Source organism: Acomys minous, assembly GCF_964271855.1.
Source record: "Acomys minous genome assembly, chromosome: 13".
NCBI lineage: Eukaryota > Metazoa > Chordata > Mammalia > Rodentia > Muridae > Acomys > Acomys minous.
Genome location: NC_140495.1, coordinates 87,644,022 through 87,667,022, shown reverse-complemented (window position 1 = coordinate 87,667,022; position 23,001 = coordinate 87,644,022). Strand labels below are relative to the sequence as shown.

At 45.0% G+C, this 23,001-nt stretch overlaps 1 protein-coding gene across 1 annotated transcript in view; it reads right to left on the bottom strand.

Moving 5' to 3' along the window:
* The window catches only part of MICU1 (mitochondrial calcium uptake 1), a 153,972-nt gene that overhangs the window by 65,071 nt on the left and 65,900 nt on the right, over positions 1-23,001 (bottom strand). The window contains exons 6-8 of the mRNA XM_084753577.1: positions 22,525-22,639; positions 6,861-6,943; positions 5,641-5,838 (exon numbers count right to left, since the gene is read on the bottom strand). Coding sequence (XP_084609703.1) covers positions 5,641-5,838; positions 6,861-6,943; positions 22,525-22,639 — 396 coding nt within the window. The remainder of the gene's footprint in view (positions 1-5,640; positions 5,839-6,860; positions 6,944-22,524; positions 22,640-23,001) is intronic.

The following is a 23,001-nucleotide window of genomic DNA, read 5'->3' as shown; positions in this document are numbered from 1 at the left end:
TTCTGGCAGTTGAACTCAGGTCAAAGGCGTCTTTACTCTCCAAGCCATTTTGTCAGCCTTCTCTCTTTTTACTGATAGCTGTGAATAATTAGCATATTTCTTTACGCCCCACTTTTATTTTTTCCTATTAAACAAGTATAGTTAACGTCATTTTTTTTTTAAATGAAGCCCAGAAATATAAGACAGTCACTGTGGTTCTTTGACCTATAACTCATTTATCTCCCGGTAACGGGCAGTCATCCTTCCTGAAGCATCACAGTGATTGGCTGGTTACGCGGTATCCACACAGACCCCCAACTTATTTTCCAGTTCCTTTGTTGTATGTTCCAGTTTCAGCCTTTATTCTTGCATAAATTAGTTTTTTTACTTCTCTCTGACATGACAGCTCCTTTCCCCCACCTAACCTCCAAATTAAAATTAACCACAATCTTTCAAAGAATTTTCTAGTATCTTTCATTTTGAGTGACATTTTTCTTGCTATTGTCTTCAAGAAATCAATGAATATATTAAGTGGAATTAGACTTGGCACCTGTCTCCAAGGAACTCGGAGCACTAGCTTCCGGTAGCCTTAGATGGAATTCTTAACCTAAAAAGAGTTTTAACAAAGCAACTCTGTACTCTTCTATCACTTCTTTAAAACCATGGTTTTGTTGCTGTTGTTCTCAAATAGAGAAAGGAGGTAAAACGAAACAAATGCTGTCAGAATATAAGAGCATTCAGACAGTCCGGAGTTCATGGGCTAATAGCTAGCTTGGGCAATAGCTTACAAAAGTATGCAACAGGGCATTCCTTCTCGGCCCTAAGAGTGGCACCCTGGGTAGCAGAGGAGTCAGGAAATGAACTGCTGGAAAAGGCAGAATCACAGAACTTTGATCTTTTTCAGCTTCCCAAATGCAAACTCTTTTTTTTTTGGTGTCCCATAAAAACCTTAGCATAGGCTAAAAGAAAAACGAACAAACAACATAGTCAAGTAGTGAGCAGAAATAGCTCAGTCTGAAAGTAAGCTTGGACCCCTGACACTACCACAAAGTGGCTGTGACCTTGACTCCTTTGACCTTCAGTTTCTACGCCTATGATATGGTATTGACTCTGAGAAAGTGGGTGGGAATTAAAAAGGGGTCAGTTGGGCATCGTGGTGCACGGTTTATTCCCAGCACTCAGGAAGCAGCAGCATGCTGGGAGTTCCGGGCCAGCCAAGAGAACCTGTCTCCAAAATAAGTTATTATATGCAAAGTGCCTTGGCCAGAGCAGGTGCTCGGGTAACGCCCACTGCCCCCCTTCTCTCGGCCTTTTGCAAAGGCAGAGTGATGGACCAAACATCCTTCATTCTCAAAGCTGCCATTCTGAGAAAGAGGACAGAATAAAAGACCAGGTAAGCAGAACCATAAATCTCCACGATCTCAAGTTTTAAAGGAGATAAGCCATGAAATAAACTAGTGAGAGACAGCAAGAATGATGGGATTACCAAGCCCACCCCGAGCTACTGAGATTTATTAATCATTTCCACTTGCCTCTTCGCTGTGATGATGAGATTTTATTTCATGCTCAGTGAAGGGAAAAATCACCCAAACTTGGAAAAGTGAAATTAAAAGTGTTTCATAAAAACACAAATTGCTGCCATTTCCAGACGACTTTTCAGAAAATGATCTCAAAATCAAAGTAAAGCCTTTTGGTCTTTCAGCTGGGATGACTTGGGCACAGCTGCGTAGGATCTGTCCAAGGCCATTGGTGAAAGGAGCAACAAAACAACACAACAGTGGACACCACGGCACAACACTTGCCAGGTGCTGGGGGGCACGCAGCCTTGTGTCAGTGCTACAGGGCTGCCCAGTCAAGACTCCCTAACTGGGTGGTTTAAATATCAGAAACTCACTTTCCCACAGTTCTGGAAGGTCTGAGCGCGGCCCTCTACTCAGCTTGTAGGTGGCTGCCCAGGGCTGCTCTATCATTGCCTCTCTGCCTGTGGGCCCCAGTGTCTCCTGCTGTGTCCACGTTCTTTTCTCTTAAAGACTCAAGTCAGATGGAGCTGGACCACATCCAGTGACCTTTTTTGAATGCAGTCACTTGTTCCGAGACACCGGTGTTACTTTCCCATCATGGTGGGAGATAACCTGACAGAGACAACTTGAGGGAGTGAGGCTTTGAGTTCACAGTCTTAGAGCCATTTCCGCTCATCATGGTGTGGGGAGCCAGTGTCAGCAGAAGCATAGGGTGACACCTGCTCACGTGGTCCAGGCCAGGAAGCAAAGTCAGGCTGGAACCAGAAGTGGGTGTAACTGCCAAAGGCTTGCAACGTCTGCCAGCCAGGCTCCAGAGGCTCCACAGTGCCCTGAGCTGGTGACCCAGCATCCAAAACAGCCCACTGAGACATTCCACAACCCAACTGTAATACACTACAGCACATGAAGTTTGGAGGGACGTGATTCAGCCCACAACACAACGCTGACTCATTTAACCACTTTATGAATGAGTAGCCAGGCTCCCAGAGAATAACTAACTCATTGCCTTAGTAGTGCCAAAGCCAACGAGCTGTCTGCTAGGAACACTTCCTCAAAGGGAGATGTACGCAGTTGGGAAGACAGCACTGATGGATGAAAGTTTGAGAACTCGAGCTACGGACACAGGGGCTTTAGTCACTGGGCTGCGTCGTTATGTGGAGAGAATGGATTCAGGGTGAATAACTGTTTACACAACACTAAATGTTAGGCTGGGACCCTCGCCCCCCAATATGAGGAATTTCTAACTAGGAAATAATAACTGTGTTGGCTCTTCAAGAGCCTACAAATAACTGTAAATTAACATCAAACATAACAGAAAGCTAGAGAATAAGTGTCCTAGAGAGGGTTCCAATTGTGTCTCTATAGGGGACATATGTATGAAGTCTCATCTTTTAATTTTATTTATTTATTTATTTATTTATTTATTTATTTATTTATTTTGGTTTTTTCGAGACAGGGTTTTCCTGTGTAGCCTTGGCTGTCCTGGACTTGCTTTGTAGGCCAGGCTGGCCTTGAACTCACATCTATCGACCTGCCTCTGCCTCCTGAGTGCTGGGATTAAAGGGATGTGCCACCACGCCTGGCTTATGAAGTCTCATCTTTTCGGTGAGTTTTTATTCCACTGTTATTGATATGTCACATTAGCGGGCTTTCAGCTCTACCGAGCCCCAGGATGGAAGCCCAGAGTCCTGTGCTCTGTCCTCTGGACTCCCACTGGTGTTTCTAGAAGTGCTCAGCTAGACTGTGGTCATCAGCTGCCTGCTCAGCTCTCTGTGTTCACTCTGTGTATTCTTTTTTTAAACTTCACTTAAAGTACCACGGTGCTCTGAGCTTTAGCCTGTAACTGCTTTTATGCATCTATATTCTGTGTTAAATTGTAATTATAAAGGTAAGGACTTAAACTGTTTACATTCCCAATGTCATGATGTTTGGAAACACCAGTCTCATATACATTCCACGGACCTATAAATAGGATGTAGGGTGTAAAGTCTAGAATATATAAACTCCTACACACACACACACACACACACACACACACACACACACACACACACACACTTTAATGTAAACTTCTACACCCAAGATACACATGTAAGTATTCCAAAATCCAAAAAAAAAAGTAAATTAAATGCTCAGGCTGTGCTAACAAACGTGAGCATTTACACACAAAGTTCTAGAGTCCTGAGCCTTAAATGATCAATTTTCTCTATTCTGGGAAGTTTCATTTTAAACTCCACTGTCTGCAAGTTTACTGTGGTAAGGAAAGGGGCAAGAGCCAGAGTCCTGAGGTTTTTCTGAAGACAATCCTCTATGTACAACCATGTACCACTAAAGAAAGCAAACTGTTGGCAGTGTGCTGGTACACACCTTTAATGCCAGCACTAGGGAGGCATAGGCAGGTGGATCTTTGTGATTGAGGCTACCCTGGGCTATATAGTAGTTCCAAGCTAGTCAGAATTATATGGTGAGATTTTTTTCCCAAGACAAGGTCTCTCTGTATAGCCTTGGCTGTCCTGGACTCACTTTGTAGATCAGGCTGGCCTTGAACTCACAGCCATGGGCCTGCTTCTGCCTCCCTTGTGCTGGGATTAAAGGCGTGCGCCACCACGCCTCGCTTATATGGTGAGATCTTATCTCAAGAAAAAAAAAAAAAAAAGAAACTTTTAAGCAAAATGGCACCTAACTAGAATATTATGGGCTAGGGAAATGGCTCAGAGGGTAAGGCACTTGCAACGAAGCCAGGTGACCTGGGTTAGAGTACTGGGATCACATGGTACAAAGAAAAAAAAAGGTTCCAACAAGCTGTCCTCTGGTCCCCACCTCCACAAATGCATAAATAAATAGAGTATAAAAATTTAAAAACTGAGGTATTATTACTAATTTTGTGATTAAATGAGAGCTGGTTATATAATTGCTTTGTGGACTGTCGTGTTATCTGCATGTAGTGGAGAGGCAGTTCGAGATCTAACTCGGCTCCCTCTCCTAACGCTTTCTCTGCCGTGTGTTCCGGCAGTGCAAGGGAGCTGGAGCAAGTCAAGTCAGAACAGCTCTGCAGCCATTCTGTTGAGCTGTAAAGCAGGTGCTGTGCCTGTCAGTTATTACAGGCCTCCATAAGAAGCCCCGGCTAACTGCAGGAATCTATGCCTGGGTCTCACGTAGTGCAGGATAACTCTGAACTTTCTATGTAGAGCCACTGATGGCCTTGAGTTTCAGATCCTCCTGTCTCTGTCTCTGAGTGCTGGCACCACAGCTGCACCTAACGTAGTCCAGACTGGTGTTTTGTATTGCTTTTGAGACAGCGTCTCACTATGCAGTCCAGGGGACGAGAAAGCACAGTAACAGGAGAAACCCAGGGTGCAGAGCACGAACACGGAGGGTTTAAGAGAAGCAGTACCTTTCTTTTTGTGTGCTTTTAATGACATTATGTAATGTTTTGACAGTTCAAATAATATTAAAGTAGGGAATGTTGGAAAGTATTAATGTTGGAAACAAGAGGTTTGTAAAGAAAATTTTTAAAATCTCTAAAAGTTAGGATTAAAAAAAAATCTCTAGACAAAGGCATATATAGGTGTTTGATAAATTCTCTGAATAGAATCATTAGCCAAAAATCCCAAACCCTCTTGGTTAAGACAAACTGTGAAGACATTAACACTCCAGGGCCCGAACAGCACGATTATCTACATTTTTGAGTGGGAAGTGAGCTTGTAAATCTCCAAGCACAGCGAGACGCTGCTGCAACTCTGAGCACAGAGATTTTCACTCAGGCATTGTGTGTTTCCAGCTGTTAGCGCCTTTGCAAACTCTCATAGCAAGAGTTATTTACTATCCCCTTTTCTCTCTACATTCTGGTGTCGTCCATGTAATAAGCATAAAACTGGGAAACATGCAGAGGGGTAAGTCGGCTCTCACACCCAAATTTCTTTGCATCCAGAGACAACTAAGATTTATAATCTTTTCATTTTTGTGTGCGTCCTAGAACCATACAACTCCAAGACAGTATTCCTGCAGAGTAGTCATTTCCCATTTCCCATCTGCTCCTGGCGCAAAGACCAACCAGAAGGCTCAGACATGTCTCATGGCCCCTAAGCCCCTCCATCGGTGTACACGGGGGAATCTATTACTGCGTCCAGGCAACACCTACCTCCAGCTTCAGAACATCATGCTGAAGTTTACGCTGGAATTCCAGGAAGTTCTTGATGGTCAGTTTCCCTTTGAGATCAGCTCCAAAAAAGTAGGTCGTGAGGGCTGAACACAAGCCAGACTTGAGGGTGTTCCCAGTGGTGGGACGATCTCGGTGACGCATGCCCATGCTGGTTTGGGAGCGAATGATGCTCTGAACCTAAAACAGAACCGAATCCCCACCCTTAGATTCATGTCGGTGAAAGAGTCTGCAGACTCTGTGTGTGCATTGTAATACACGCAGATAATAGGAGCGATGTTCTATTATCCCATTTCATAGATGAGGAGACAGAGACACACAGTTGAATAGCTGACCCGGGAAGCCTCCTGAAGAGCTTGTCTTTAAAAAAGGGTGATTTGTTTTAAAGTGAGGGGAGGGAGAATGGCGCAAAACCTCTCCTGCGAGCAGGGCAGTCATCTTCACAGCAACACTGTCTGCATCTCAGTAGCTTTTAGCACTCCACATTTCTCAGTCTGCTCTCTAGAAGTGGCAAGAGGTAGCATGGCTTTACAAAAATTCTGTTCTAAATTATTATTATGTTTTGCCTACACATACGCCCAAGCAGCACATACGTGACTGGTGCCCAGGGAGGCCAGAAGGCAGCCTTGGATCCTCTAGGACTGGAGTTATAGACGATAATGAGCTACCACGGGGTGCTGGGAAGTGAATCCAGGTCTTCTGGAAGCGCATTGAGAACTCTTAACCGCTGAGCCAGCCCTCTACGCAAATTATTGACATCTAAATGTAATGGAATGACTTACGATATACAAAGTTGGTATAAAATAAGAAAACACAGGGAAGTTGCTCAATCTTTGAGAAAGGTTCATTTTGGGGACTAGTAAGAGTGGCCTCTAGCCAGGCGTGGTGACGCATGCCTGTAATCCCAGCAGTCGGGATGCAGAGGCAGGCGGATCTCTGTGAGTTCAAGGCCAGCCTGGCCTACATATCAAGTTCCAGGACAGTCAGGGCTACACAGAGACACCGTGTGTGTGTGTGTGTGTGTGTGTGTGTGTGTGTGTGTGTGTGTGCGCGTGTGTGTGTGTAGGGGAGGTGAGTGGCCTTCACATGCAAGTCGGCTTTCTGAGGCAAGTCTGGCTGTCGAGGCTCTCCCTAGGGCCTGCACTCACGGCTCACTCGCCACTGGCTAAGAAATACTAAAAAAGGAAGTCAGCACAACTTGCCTGCTCGAACTCCTCCATGTCTACTTCTCCGTCTCCATTCAAGTCAAACATCTTGAAAGCAATTTCAAAATTCCTCTGAGGAGCTGCACGGAGAAAGGGAGAAAGGGGGACAGGATAGAGGAGGAAGGGGAGGAAGGGGAGGGGAGGGGAGGGGAGGGGAGGGGAGGGGAGGGGAGGAGGAAAGGGGGAAAGTGGAAAGAACACGTCAGTCAAGACATAAAATAGCGCCAAGCCATCAGCTGACAATGTCTACATCAAGTGTTAACTCCTTAAAACCCCAAGACAATTTGTGACCAGTAAAGACAGCAATAGTTTGTTTTTCTATTTCCACAGTTTTGTACTTTTACATTTTTTCAATATGGTAATTTTATGTGTATGGGTGTTTTCCCTGCATGCATGTTTATGCACCACATTCATGCAGTGCTTGTAAAGGCCAGAAGAGAGCGTCAGACTCCCTCCGGTTCTGGAATTACAGCAGGTTGTGAGCTGTGGGTGCTGGGAGTCAAACCCAGTCCTCTGCAAGAGCAGCCAGTGCTCTGAACTGCTGAGCCACCTCTCCTGGCCCTGGGCCTTTCTTCTTAAACACTTCAGCCTTGCCTTTTAACCTGCCACACCGTCAGCTGTACGATCCTCTTTTCTGTTTGTTGGTTGCTACTGGTTATACATGCTAAGCACGTGCAGCATGTTTGTTTGAATGCACCACTATTTACTGAGTCAAGAAAGCTTGTCTACAGTGAGACATGTCACTGCAGTGCAAGGGGGGCAGAGGCTAGGCCTTCGCCCTTGCCTGTAAACAAGCTAGCTTGCACTCTGCTTCTGTAAGTGCCTGCGATGTCTCTGGTAGGACAGAACGCCATCCTGTACCCATTTCAACGTGCCGGCTCCATACACAAATTACTAGATGAAGAAGCAGCCTTAAATGTTAAAATTAAGTTGAAGCTCAAAACAAAACAAAACAAGAAACCTAGGTAAAAATGCACAAAGCTTGCAGTACCCATTGCCGGAAGTGAGAGGCCAAAGCTCCTCCCATCAGCCTTAGTGTCTCAGAAGCAATCAAAACGCAATGAATGCACTCCGTGGGTTGTAACGGAACACAGACTAATGGCTCTTCTCCTTCACGCTGGTAAGTGCTCAATGAAGAAAACCAAGATATATACCCCCTTCCTGCTTTTTGTGCTCCCAATGTATGGAGCTTTGGAGACTAATACAAAGTCCTGTCTGTTCCAATACTACAAAATATGCCAAATGATTTCAGAAAACAAATTGTTTACTGGTGGGCTTTGTATACCACGCATAATCAGAATCGTCATCAGCCGTTTTCCCTGGTGCCGACTCTTCTGGCCAGCTGGCTGGGAAGCTCCTGCTTTCAGTCGCTGCGGTGAATGCTGTGCCTGTTTGCTCTCAGCTGTCTGCTTCACTTGATGCTGGCATCCAACAGATTTGTTCCTCTTCCCAGTGTACTGCCATCCCTGGTCCATACCTGTTCCTCTTTACAATTGCTGGGAAAAATACCACTTGGAGGATTCAATTTCTATATGTTTATTGGCACTTTTCTTTCTTTCGTCCTTTCCTTCCTTTCTTTCTTGAGGCAGGGTGTCCTTGAATTTGCTCTATAGGCAAGGGGGTGTTGAAATCACAGAGATTCACCTACTTCTGTCCCCCAGGTGCTGGGATTAAAGACATGCGCCATCACCACCTGGCTATTGGCACTTTTAAAATTAAAATTAAAATTAAAAAAATGTTCTAATCTTCCACTGAGATTTAGTATGTGTCAAACTTTCATTTTTGTTGTTGTTGCTTTGTTTGTTTGTTTTGTTTTTTGAGACAGGGTCTCATGTTGTAGAACATGGTGGCCTCAAATTTATATAGATCTACCTGCCTTTGCTGGGATTAAAGGCAAGAGCCATGATGCCCAGCTTGAGTCAAGCGTTAAGATGGATAACTTATCTACTTATTGGTGGATTTTGTACTTGCAATCCCAAAGGTTTACAGAACAGAACAAAACAGAGGTGACTAAAGAGATGGCTCAGTGGTTAGGAGTGCTGGCCACTCTGGTACTGGCCCTGAGTTCAGTTTCCTGCACCTACATGGCTGGCTGTAACTCCAGCTTCAGGGGGATCTGATTTCCTCTTCTAGCCTCTGCTGGCACCAGGCTTGTACAGACACACCAACGGGCAAACACACATACACATACTATTAAAAAAAAAAAAAAAACCAAAACTCAAAAAACGATTGGTCAAGGTGCACATGGATGCTGAGAGTGGTCCAGGCTGTGGACATATAAGCACCTCAAAGGCCAGGAAGTGATAAAGTAACACAGGTTTTGGAAGTAACTGTGTCAAGGGCCAAAGATGGCCACAGATGGAGATAAGCTGAAAATTTACCCAACTGAGCTGGACTGGAAAAACATGTTAGGATCACCATTCAAAAACCAGGTCACCTGAGCAGACGATGGCATGCCCATAGCACATCTTCTGTATACTCTGGACATGTGGCTCTCCATCATGTTAGGTGATGTGCATTTGTGGTAAGTAATCCATCGGGCATGATCTTTCTCTTGCTATCTTTCAGAATGATTTCCCAAGACTATGGCTGTGTGAGCACACATGTGTATGATGTGCATACGAGAAAGACTGGCAAAGTAGAGGGAAGTGGTGTCCCATCACAATGGCCAAAGGCTTCCTGCAGAGCAGCTACTGACAGCATTTTGCCACTGGAGCCCAGTAGATCAGCTTTGAGTGACTGGGACTTAGGTACAACCTGAACTTCCTTTTAGCCACAGGAGGAAGAGATGCTGCCACTCTGAGCAGCAGTTCTAAATTTTTTTCTTTCCTTTACAATCATTTTCTTACACCCCTTACTTTATTTCCTTCCCCAAAACCTGCTTCAGATAACCTTATGAAATTGTCAGAATCCGAGCAGTCTCCAAGCGGCTGCCAAGTCAATGCCAGAAGGAAAATTTGGATGTTTAGGTCAAGTGCACTATTTCTTTCCTTTAAAAGCATTTTGTTTTCCTCAGTATCTGGTAGTGGGGCCAGCGGTGAGCCTGGCCTTTAATACCATCTCTGCAGACTGACTGGCTATAAGCAGCATCTCTCTCTCCCCCTCCGCCCCCCCCCCCTCTCGCTCTCACTCTCTCTCTGGTGTTCTGAGACAGGGTTTCTCTGTGTAGCCCTGGCTGTCCTAGAACTCACTCTGTAGACCAGGCTGGCCTCAAACTCAGAGATCCACCTGCCTCTGCCTCCTGAGTGCTGAGTGCTGGGATCAAAGGCGTGCGCCACCACCGCCTGGCTAAACAGCTTATCTTCATGATCATATGTCACTGGAATTAAACTTACAGCAAAAAGTTACTCGTTTCTGTTTCAATGACCTCTAGAAAACTCTGAATGACTTCTGCTAGGCCACCTGCTGGCATCCAGTGCATGACAGACGTGGAAGAAAATGGTTTATTTCTATGAGTCAGAGGGCTAAGTAAAATCTTTTCTAACTCTTAAAAGAGCCACACCTGAGCCTCCTTTGGCACTGAAAAAAAAAATGATAAAAATGGCTAGATTTTATCAAAGATATAGCCACCTTACTGACTGGAATATAGTAAGTCAGTAAAATGTCAAGTTAAAACAAAACAAAACCAACAACAACAACAACAACAACAACAACAACAACAAAAAACACCCAGAAGACTGAACTGAGGCCCACAGCAGTTAGATGTCTAGGTTGGCAGACGGTTAGCACGTGGCAGCTCTAGAACCTGACTTAGACCAACACTGACTCCAGGCCTCCACGTCTCACGCTGTGATCCAGTAAGAACACAGAGGCACACGCATCAGGAACAACACATTCTTTTTATGTTGAGATGTTCTGACCTGAAAACAAACAAGGGAATGCGAGCCTCTACAAAGCTGAGAGCTCAAGGCGCTCATCTCAGTGAGAACATCTCACAGAAGCCCTGCAGACACGCTGCTCGGCAGGTTAGAGTTCGCTGTACCTCAGACCCACAGGCAACGTGAGACTCTCGGAGAGGCGTGCCCACAGACACACAGGCCACGTGAGGCGCTGTCTCCCACTCGGCTCACAGCACTTGCCTATGCTATTTGCCTAGTTTCTGAAATGCCTGAGGGTTTCGTGGCTGAGGGCAATATGGAGACCCTGAGGAGTAGGGCATTTAGAAAGATGTCTGGCCAGCTTTGGAGGATGAACTGCAAGACAGCAGGTTGCAGCAGCTTTTGTAGACGCTGGAGATGTGGCAGCAGTGCTCACGGAGAGGGGTGGATGGATATGGAAGGCCTGAAGAAGGCAGAAGTTGCGGGACTTAATGTTTACTTAGCTGTGATGGGTTAAGAGTGAGAAGGGGCGACAGACAGCACGGCTGAGTAACTTACACGTCACTTAACGGAAGAAATAAAACTCATGTGAAGGAGGTGATGGGGTGAAGTTGGTGCTATTGGAATCTGCCAGATTCAGAGACTCCACAGCAATGTTCTGACGGAGATGTTGAGGGGAGCACGGAAATAGGGACCGTAGGATAGAAGGTTAAACCTGGGACTGGCTGGGATGCCGTGGTTAGCTACTAGGCGTCTGATATGAAGCTGCCCTCCCCACCCCCCCAAGAATTGAGGGGTAAAGGGATGGCTGTGAAAGAGGCAGGACAATGGGACGAAGCTTCTGTTTAAGGAGCAGGAAAATGGGAAAGCGGCAGCAGAGGAGGAATACAGGCCAGGGCATAGAAACTGGCACGAGAAAGCTTAGTGTGCCCATGTGTGCCCATCTGCTGCTACTGATGACACATTAACAGAGTACTGCAGTTTAGCTTTATCATAGTCTTCTTTTTTTCTCATTACATTTATTTATTTCACATGATGTGTGTGTGTGTGTGTGTGTGTGTGTGTGTGTGTGTGTGTAGGTCAGAAGTCAACTTTCAGGAGTTGTGTCTTTCCTTCTAGTGTGTTCTGGGGACTGAACACCATTGGCAGCCTTGACAGAAAGCACCTTTACCTGCTGAGGAGTTATCCCGCAGCCCCATTTTTAAATTTATATTTATTTAGAATGTCTATGTGCATGTGTGCACATGTGCTAAGGTACACAAGCGGAACCAGGGGGCAACTTTGTAGGACTCAGTTCTCTCCTTACGCCATGAGGGGCGCAGGCATCTAACTCATGAGGGCTGTGGCAGGTGCCCGTGTAAGCTGCCCTTATTCTCACTGCCCTTTTAGTTTCGTGAAGGCATATGAACAATTATTTAAGTGACTAAATGAGTTTTCTGCCAACTCATGGTTAATATTTCTTTCTACAGCTAAGGTTAAATTCACTTTAGCAACAAGAGAGCACATTATATATACAAGTCCCCATGACCTTCTGTCTTGCTTGGGTCCCCTGAACCAAGCATGGGCTGTCTATGGAACTACTCCAAGGGCTTATTAGGGCACGGGCAAGGACATAGCAAGGGTGCACCACTGGCCCTGGGCACCGTGGAGTGGGCACCGTGGAGTCCCGCACACTATCACTGGAGTCTCCCCAGCTCATCAGTGTATTCCCATCAGGAGTTCCCTTAATCCATTCAGCCTTCCACAGACCACCTCAAAACATGAGAGACAAACAAGCCCCGGCCCAGGGTGCCCTCAAATAGATGCTGTTGGGGAATTTTCTGCTCAGCCTCCCTGTGTCCTTTCAACTGTAGACTTCACAGTGACTTTAAAATCTAGCTGTCGGCAAGTTTCGGGGCTCTTGGGTCGATGGTGACATACAACCTGCTTCCACAGGCAGCTGGGAGAGGTTTTCTTTTGAACTCGAGGCCACTCACAGAGTGAACAACGCAGCTTTCCCCTTCCAAAGCAGCAGGACCTACCTCCTACATGATTTCTATGGCCTAGCCGCATGTTGGAATGGACTAAAATGAACATGACAATCTTTTGCTGCTTGGGTGCAAAGCTTTCATTGGTAAAAATCAAAAGATTGGGATTTTTTTTTTCTTTATAACAACCACCACTTCTGAGACCCAAGCTCTGCCGACTTTATTAATTAAATTTCTTATGCAGAGCCCAAATCTACCATGTAGCTCTTACATGCGCGCGCACTCACACACACACACACACACACACACACACACACACACACACACACACACACACACACACACCCTGCTTCCTTCTGGATAAATGCAAACCCCCAGAACCATTATCCTCTCTTTCCCAGGACTCTCACACTTGCTTCAAGATCTTCAGCATCCCAAAGGTCTATCTGTGAAATACTACAAGTGGCCAATGCCTCACATAATGCAACATTCTAAGAACAGTTACTTCTGGAATTGACATGCTTTCTACAAGACTACATTTTTTTTGATACATTAAAAAAAATAATAGGCTAGGTTATCACATAATGCCAGACAGACTATTTTTTATTTTTTTCAAAATAATGGGCTAGATTATTACACGATGCACTGGTGTCTTGCTTTCTGTAGGGCTGGGGGAGGGGGAATCTCTGTAAGAGGGACTGGACTGGACGGCAGCATACAAACACCTGTAACCCCAGAGGGAGCTGACGTCTTCTGGCCTCCACAGGCACTTAAATACATGTGGCACATAAGTGCACGCACACACACACACACAAATAAAAAGAGCTAGTGTGGTGGTACACATTTAGAATCACAGCACTTGGGAGGCAAGCAGATCACCGTGAATTCAAGGCCAGAGTGGTCTACACAGCACAACAGAGACCAGCAGGGGCTATAGAACAAAACCTGATTTCAAAAATAAATCATTTTTAAAAGCTCTGTTAGGATTAGATCTTCATTTTGTTCTCATTCTCATCGAGGCAGCATCTTTTTCTAACATAAGCTGGCTCTGAACTTGCAGTCACGCTAGGCTGGCCTTGAACTTCAGTATCCCCCAGCCTGCCTCTGGAGTGCTGGGATTCCAAACATGCACCAGCACTCTTGGAGTAGATTTCCTGGATGCTTTAGGTACTGGCTGGAGGACGAGGAATGCTTTCTGTCCTTTGCAGGGTAGGGAGCATTCCCCCTCCAGGGTGCTACAGCTGTGGGTCCGCACTGCCTCGGGAGAGTGTGGCTTCTGAAGAAGCCTTCCCAAAATGCAAATAGCCTCAGAATGATTTTAAAAGCAATTAAGCAGCAGCAGATGGCTTCTCTTTTCATTGACCTAGGCTGGTTGTTTTACTCTGGCTTTATTTCTGGCCGTGAGTGTTTCACAGGTACTAGGAAAACCCACTGGTTTTTTTTCCCCCCTTAGAAGCAGGGAGTGACTGCAGTAAGGGGCCTGTAGGGGGCTCCGCAGATGGTCGTGAGGGGACCAGCAGGGCGGCGGCTGCGCTGCTGCAATGCCTGCAGCGCTTCAGAGTCACTTCCCTGAGTAACACCTCAGCTTTTCCTCAATGCAGGACACAGTTCGGGGCCTCTTTCTTCCCTGGTCCTGAAGCAAAACAGAAAGAGTGCACCCACGGGGTAGGGGGTGGTGGTGGTGGAGTGGGGGGTGAGGGTTAGGGGGTGGGGAGTAGGGGGAGGGAGAGTTACCTGGTCCTTTTCCAAGCCTTAAAAGCAAAGAAAGCGAACTTTTTTTTTTTTTTAGAGAACTCAGCTGGGTTCTGCTAAGGCCTCAGCAACCTGTACAGGAGCCAGGCGTTGGCTCAACTCTTGCTGGGTTGGTTCCTAGTCATCTAACCTGTATTGCTAGCAGGGCTGGGCGGATGCCTGGGTTCCAGTGCCAGCGTGGAAGAGCCCTCCAGGCACACCATCCAGATGGCATCTGGGCCTGTGCTATCCTAGTATCACATACACAGTAAGGAAGCAGCCTAAGGGACAGACGGAAGTGGCCGTGGAAGGATGGCTCAAGAGCTGCAGGGGCAAATGGACACAGCAGACAGCCACATTCTTTCCCAGAAGGTTCTGAGCCTAGGGTTGTCACCTGCAGGGCCACATGCAGGCAAAGGTGGCCACTGTAAGAAAACTGAGTGGTCTAGCTGAGCTGCACCAGTCCTTGGGGCCATCTTATATGCTAAGCAACAGTGATGAGGTCACCCACTGTAAATGCACTGCTGTAAGGGCTGGCGCAGCGATGAGGTCATCAACTGTGGACATGGTACTGTAAGGGCTGGTCCAGTGATGAGGTCACTGACTGTGGACATGGTGCTGTAAGGGCTGGTGCTCAAGCCCTGCTTGGAAACTGGGATGCACCCTGCGTGATTAATTTGCAACGCAATCTCCCTACAGGTCAGTAAGCTGACAGATCCTCACAGGACCCACCTCCTACTCCTGGGCATCTTTCTCAACCACCAGATGTAAACAAGCTAAGGGCTAAAGCTCTCTGCCCAGTCAGTGCCTTAGGCAGCCTGTGGACTCTCATCTCTGTTCTGCCACTAGTGTAGGAGTTAGGGCCTGCCAGAACAGAGAATCCCTTCTCCAGAGGTGATTTCGGTTGTTCCTGACCTGCAGTGAGCCAAGTCATGCATGGAGTTGAAGAAGGCCTCATTGCTAAAGAAAAAAAACAAAAACAAACAACAACAACAACAAAAACCCAAAGCCTCCAAAAAACAAAACAAAATAAAATAAAAAACCCCCAAAACTAACTTGTTTAATTTCTTTTTAGTGGCCATGCATCTAGTTCCTTGTTCTTATATATGAAGACTCAAGAGTCTTGAGACAGGGTCCTTCTATGTATCCTAGACTGGACTCAATTGCAATCCTCCTGCCTCAGCCTTCTAGTGCTGATCACAGGTGTGCTTCATTACACTTGGCCCCACTATCTGAACACCACAGGAAGTTCAGTATGCTCAGGAACCCTAGGCAAGTTCTGCTGGGACCCAGGATGTCCTCATGTCTATCCTGGGGCTTTCAAGGCTCTAGAACAAAAGGATTAGAGGGACACCTTTAATCCCAGCACTTGGGAGGCAGAGGCAAGAGGATCACTGTGAGTTTGAGGCCAGCCTGGTCTACAAAGTGAGTCTAGGATAGCCAGGGCAACACAGAGAAACCCTGTCTCAGGGGGAAAAAAGGGGGGTGGTGGTGTCAGAGGGATTCACAGGAACAGAGGCTGAAGAAAGTAAAGAAAGAGAACTGGGCCAAGTCTCCACGTTGAGCTCACAGCAGGAACAAGGAGATCTGTGGCTTCCTTGGAGTTCTGCTGGAGAGTCTACAAAGGACCCGCCCAATGCAGGCTTAGAGGAGGCTTTCCTCTGCAGTGTAAGCTACCATTAGCCCTGTGTGCAGGTGCTTCCAGATTTGTCCTTCCGAACTGCTCTTCCTAGCTCAGCTGACTTCACCTCTGAGGCTGAACAACCCCACACGGTTCTGCATATGGTCATTTACTGCACCGCTACTGTCTGTGAAGACCGGGGCACTAGAGCTGACCCAAACACTCAGAAAGTGAAGCAGCCGCTACAGTATGAGCAGTCGTGGCATCATCAGGCGGCCAGCGAGATGCTGTGATTTGCTGCTCCGAGGAGGAGGAGGAGCTCGTGGTGCTCCAGACCCACCTGGAGGGGAAACCAGCGTGTGTGCCTCGGGAGCTGCCCTAGCTCCAGCCTGTCTGCATGCTTTCCCATCTGGTCTGAGAGCTATGCGTCTGTGGACAAGGATGGAGGAGAGGACTCGGAGCCTTCCTGCCCCTAAGCCCACAGCAGGAGTTTGGATTGTGGAACTATCTGGGATTCGTTCCTTTGCTGTCAGGCTCTTCCTTCCAGAGCATCAGTTCTCAACCTTGGGGTCACGACCCCTTTGGAAGTGCCATATCAGATATCTACATTACGATTCACAGCTGTAGCAAATGTACAGTTATGAAGTAGCAACAAGATACATTTATGGTTGGGGTCACCGCGAGATGGGGGACTGTATTAAAGGGTCGCAGCGTTAGGAAGGTTGAGAACCACTGCTCTTGAGCCTTATCCATTTCAAGCTTAAAAAGAAACCAGCACATTTCCACTCAAGTCCCTAAGGCAGCAGGAGGAACTAGATGAACGTCTCTACACTCAGAGCTTAGTCACTCAGAGCACAGCGTGTGATCTAGGTGTCATTGCCAGCCTCTCTCCTTAGCATGCGGCCTTTGAGTGTGCTGTCTCATGCCTCAAAGACATAGGGGATAAGAAAGAAAACGTAAAGCGCAATAAACATAAAAGCCATCCAGACGATAGTTTGTTATAGAAAGACATTGTTATGAGATAAAATTTGAACTAAAGCTCTTCCTTTGGGCTGTGATGGAATTATAATTAGAACCACGTTCCCATTGTTGTGACTACACCACAAGTTTTAGCTTCTTACCGCTCAGTAATTTAGTGTGTCCAACTAGAGTGGATTAGATTATTTCCTGAAGATTTTTGCTGTGGCTGTACAGCTGTGTATTCCCATTAACCATACTTAAGGAGAACCAGACCACATAATGTGAAACACCATCCTGTCATTAAAAACATCTTGCGGGGCAGTGTTGGCACACGCCTTTAACCCCAGCACTCGGGAGGCAGAGGCAGGCGAGTTGCTGTGAGTTCGAGGCCAGCCTGGTCTACAAAGCGAGTCCAGAATAGTCAAGGCTACACAGAGAAACCGTCTCGAAAAGACCAAAACAAAATCAAAACAACAAAAAAAAAACCTCATTTCTGGACTGGGAGATGGTTTAGTCAGTGGAGTGCCTGCCACATGTGTACACTACCCCCCCAACAAACACACACAATTTTCACGATACATAATTTAAAATGATAAAATAAAAAAAAAGTTTCTGATTTTGAAAATACAATATTTAGAAATTTCCTTGGTGGAGAAACAAGACTAAAAATCTGCCCCAAATACCTAAGTTTACAACATGTGAAAACATATATATGTTTTCTCAATATGTAATCATATAACTGGTAGATCACTATGGACATTTTCATTGCTAACATCTCTGTGTTCCATATATTATATTAAGAATGGTATTGAGCCTCAGAGCATAGATTTATAGTACCTGGGTCAGTCCACTGTTTTATTGCTCAACCAACAACTCAGCCACCTTGAGTTATTTTCCAATTTATTTTGAACATCAACATCATTATATATATGATTATTTCATTAGTCTAAACTCATGGAAAAGGATTGTTGTGCTTGATAGAAACTGTCCAGGCTTTAACGAGGTAGCCATCAATCAAGCATAAAGGTCAATTCCAGCAGTTAGTCTGTTGCACACATGGCTGGGGAGCACTCTAAGGATTTGGTAGTCAAATGAGAAGAGAGATAAGAAATTGCCTCTTACAGAGATAATCAATACTAGGTGGTTTTATGTGGGGGCTGGGGATGCGACACAAATGTTAGCTCATCTGCACTTCCTGCAGCCCTTTAGACCTCTGGGAAGTTAGAAAAGACTTTCCTTCACATAGGAGGGAAAGGAGGATGGAATACAACTCCAGACAGTGAAACCTTTACACTGACCTTGACGGGGAGGGGGAATGTTGTCCTAAATGCAAGGCATGGTCATGACGCATGCATTCTGCATACTGCCAGACCAACCCAGGCTCTGGCATTTACAGACCATCCAAGACACCCTCAAGATGACAGGGTGTCAAGCAGCAGTCATTGGGGGGCTCCAGCCAGAAGAACTGTGTATCTGCTCTGTTATGTTCTAAACATTAAATTGCAAGTTTAATGTATTCTCAGAACAGACTTAAAATCGATATTGATCCAGTTTTGCTGGTATCTGGAAATCCTAAGAGGAAGAGACCTTTATTGCTCATTGAAATTCAGGGTGGTTAATCGAGCAATTGCTGAAGTGTTCTAAGTATTAATCGTATGAAAACACAACACGTCAAGAGGTTCTGAGCTTTACGACCTCTTAAAAAGATTATGATTTTTTTTTTCATTTCTTCAGCTTCCAGCTGTAGAGATACCCAGTCTATCTACAATCTTCCACTGCCATTTTCTGTGGAGAATACATTCCAGCCCCGATCTGTACCACCAACAAAGCCTTTGGATGTGAAGAAAAGTTCCCGGTTGGCAGGCCACAGCCTATCTGTGAGCTTGATCCCAGAGGGCCTCTGTCTGTCATTTGCATACCTCAGGCTTCCTGACACTGACTCTGTGCTGTCAAGAGTGTTCAACGCCAGAGATGTCAGAGAGCTTAGATTTCTCCAGCGTGCCTGGAAGAGGGCTTCCTTCTGTGAGGCAAACCTGGGTTGTATCTGCATAAGGTCATGTTCCACAGTATAAATAGACGCTCTTCAAGTTCATTGCTGTTTTATTCCTGAACTACATCTGCCCACGTGACAGAATCCTAGCCCTGTATTCAGAGAGCTGAAAGAAAAATGTTCACCTACTTGGCCTTCTTTTCATCTTGTGTGGCTTCATTTCAAAAACAGAAGTTTAATAACCAAGGCAACAGCTTGTGCCGGGCTGGAATCTGTCACCTCACTGCTTAGATCTAGCTGCCTTAATAAAGGAATCGGAATTTGTCACTTAACCTTTGTCAATCTGAAGGACCTTTTTTTACATGTAACTCAGTTTGCTATTCATCCAGAAGCTATTTGGTTTTCAATTAAGTGTCCCAATGGGAAAAAATATGGCTATTACAATTAATTTTCTATCTTTGTTTATATAAAATAGAAAAAAGTAAAATAGTTTAAAATATTAATCAAGAAGCTGAAGGTATGTTCAGAAATATAAAATTTTAACATATATAATGTAATAGTTTATACAATTTTATTTAGCTAGCAAATATATGTGCTATAAACTGTGCTGGATAGCTTTCTAGACTAGGTGATAACTGAAGAAAACATTCAATGACAATATTCTTTGTCTTGATCCTTTTGAACACGGTTTTGCTATGTATTCCAACCTGGTCCTGGATTCACTATGTATCCTGGCTGATCTTGAACTTGCAGCAATCCTCCTGCCTCAGACTCCCAAGTGCTGGGGTTATAGGCATGCCCTACCACAACCAGGTTGCAATGGCACCTTAAAACCTTGTTTCAGGAACAAGGAAGCAGAAAACAAGGAAGCCGGACAGCCCACAAACACTATAAGCTGTGAGTCTAATACGGGTAAAGGCTAGGTATACAGACAGGCAGGCGGAGGTACACAGCTAGGTACAGACACTGCATTCCAGTCTAGCCTCAAAGAGGCAAACAATGCGAACAGCAGGGCTTACAGGCCATAAGCAAACATTAGCAACCGCTGAGAATTAAGTTCCCACAGAACTGGCCCAGCTACCATCGGGAGGACAGGGGAGGCCTGGAGGGAGGGACCTGCAGTTAGAAGAGGAAGGTGAGACAGGGAGGACACCGAAGTCCATGCAACACTGCCTGCCATCAAGGACAACACTGAGGCAGAGTCCTTCCTGCAGAATTCTATCTTGTGCATCTGGACTAAACACCTTTGAGTGGTTGCTGCTACAGAGATGTGAATATGGCAACTTTCTGGAGTGGCTGGGGTGACTGAAATGACACAGTGTTCTCTCACACACCTGCTCAAGAATAATCTAAGATACTGAATATTTAAAAGTATTTTTTTAAAAAAATATTTATTTACTTATTTTATGTATGTGAGTGCTCTATCAGCAAGTTTACCTGCAGGCCAGCAGAGGGCAACCGGATCACATTACATGGGTGAGAGCCACCATGTGGTTGCTGAGAATTGAACTCAGGACCTCTGGAAGAGAAGCCAGTCCTTTTAACCACTGAGCCATCTTTCCAGCCCTTAAAAGTATTTTTAAAATTGTCAACATTATTGCAATTTTCCAGCAAGTGTCTGTGTTTGTAATACGTATGCAAAACAATGAAGACATGGTTTAATTTTTCACTCAGCCAAATTCAGCTACTGTGAAAACACAATTTAATTTCTTTACTAATTGCCTGAAATTTAAAAGTCAACATTGGAACACGCTGACTTCTGCCTGACATTTATTAGCTCTGCACAAACTTTCATGCCACGGGGTCTCTCTGATGGCTTTTCGATGCCTAATAACGGAGAGTAAGGAAGAGGTTTAATCACGGGCTTTTATAGATGAGTTATTACCATTGCCTTCCGAGCTAAGACCGCTCCGTGCTATTAGCTCGCAGGACTAATCATTTCAATTAGGACACATACGGAGATAAGAAGACAAAAATAAATAGTCATTTGTCAAAATAAAACCGATTAACAATAGGCAAGAGACAGGTTTTAAGTTCTATTGTCATTATGTAGTGAGTCTTAGCATTGGTAAAAATGACCCAAATTATTAATATTCGGCATTCTAGATAAACCCTGATGGCATTTCTCTGTACTTCGTTATGAAGAAAAACCTTCCATCTTAAGACAGTGAATAAGTGCTGCAGTTGGATACTGCAGATAATGCGTTATTAATAACCACGCGGGGCTGCTTCACTCGATTCTCATTAACCTACTTTAAGGATCAGAGGCTCTTTGGAAGTTATTTAATAATAATTATTAATCATCTTGCCTAGTAAGGCTCTAAACTTATTTTATTGATGAATAGCTATCTAGTAAATATTTGAAATGTATTTACTACTTATTACAGATGCTCATGGTAGAAAAATTTCAAGTGAATCCATCAAAGCAGATCAGGGAAATGAGGTGCAAACAGCAGCATTTGTGCATCTGGCCCAGGGGAAGATACAACACACAGATTCTGGGTTGGCCTAAGGAATCACGTGTGTTTTGAAATGTATTAATTTAAAAACCATGTTCCCCTCACTCAGACGGCACAGCCGCAGACTGGAGACATTAACAGCTACAGAGACTATTCCTGGCCTAGGATACCAACAGCAAGGCTGTTTTGGGGAAAAACAAACACACCAACCCCAATACATTGTATATCCTTGCTCTGCATCTTTTTCGTAATTTTTCATGTACAACTATCTGTAGTGAAAAATCACTATAAACTTGTGACTGCAGTGTTGGGGCTGAACCCAGGACTGTTCACAGCGAGGCAAGTACCTTCCCCACAAACCTGCATCCAGCTCTCATCAGGTATAGCTTAACAGACTATACACCGAGAGCCAGGAACATTTTGTTTCGTTTTTCTGAACGATTAAAATTCACACTAAGAGAAAGGGCCACAGTTATACATCTTAGTCTAACTTTTAAAAATGAAACATTTACCAGCGTTTTACATAAGTGAATACTGAATTTTGAGTCTACAGAAATATTCTTCCAAGATGAAAAAGTGAGTGGTCAACACAAGCAAGGCATCTGAACCAGGTTTCCTTAGTGGAAGGGATGCCGAATGAAAACGGTGTGTGTGGAGTTTCATAATGCCACTGCTCCTCACAGGACACAGAGGCCGGGTTACAGTGGCAGGGGTAACCTAGCAGGCTACCTCAAGGGTGTTGGAGAGATGTCTCAGCAGTTAAGAGCACTGCCTGTTCTTCCAGAGGTCCCAAGTTCAATTCTCAACAAGCACATGGTAGCTCACAGCCATCTATACTGAGATCTGACGCCCTCTTCTGGCCTGCAGGTGTACATGCAGAAAGAGCATCATATACATTTTTTTTTTAAGTCTTAAAAAATTTGTACCTTGACACCTTAAGTTTTCTTTTCCTTTCAAGTAAGTTTACACATGAATTATAGAAAAGAACAAATGAAATCTCAGTTTATAACCCACTAACTGTAAACAGATGCTGTTTTCCAGCCAATCAGCTCAGCCGTTTCTGTATTTCTGTGTGTTCCTTACAGACAAACATCAGGTGGGACGTTCATACTTACTGGAAAGAACAGTTGTAAGGAAAATGTAGTCGGAGAAGGAGATGAGCCCACACTCTCCAAGGGTGTAGAAGATACTGCCTTCGTCAGCAAACTTTTCACGTTCCTGGGCAATTTTCTAGTAAGTGCACAGGTCCCAGCAGGAAACAAAGAGGACAGGACTGATTAGAACACAAACCATAAGAATGGACGACATCTATCTCACAGTTCACTCACACCCTAAGCATTTCTATGATGGCCATTCAAAATTCAATGGATCCTTTACAGTTTTTAAGCTAATGAAAAATCCAAGTCAAAAGATGGTTTGTTTCTCACTTACACACTGGGTAAAAATGGAATTTCAACTGACCAAAAAAAAAATCATACTGTTAGTGATCTGAAATGGAGGGAAAGCCATACAGATGCTTCTAAATACTAATTTTAATCTTTCCTTAGTCTGAAATATAGAAGAGTATTTAGGATAAAGAATATTCTGAAAGG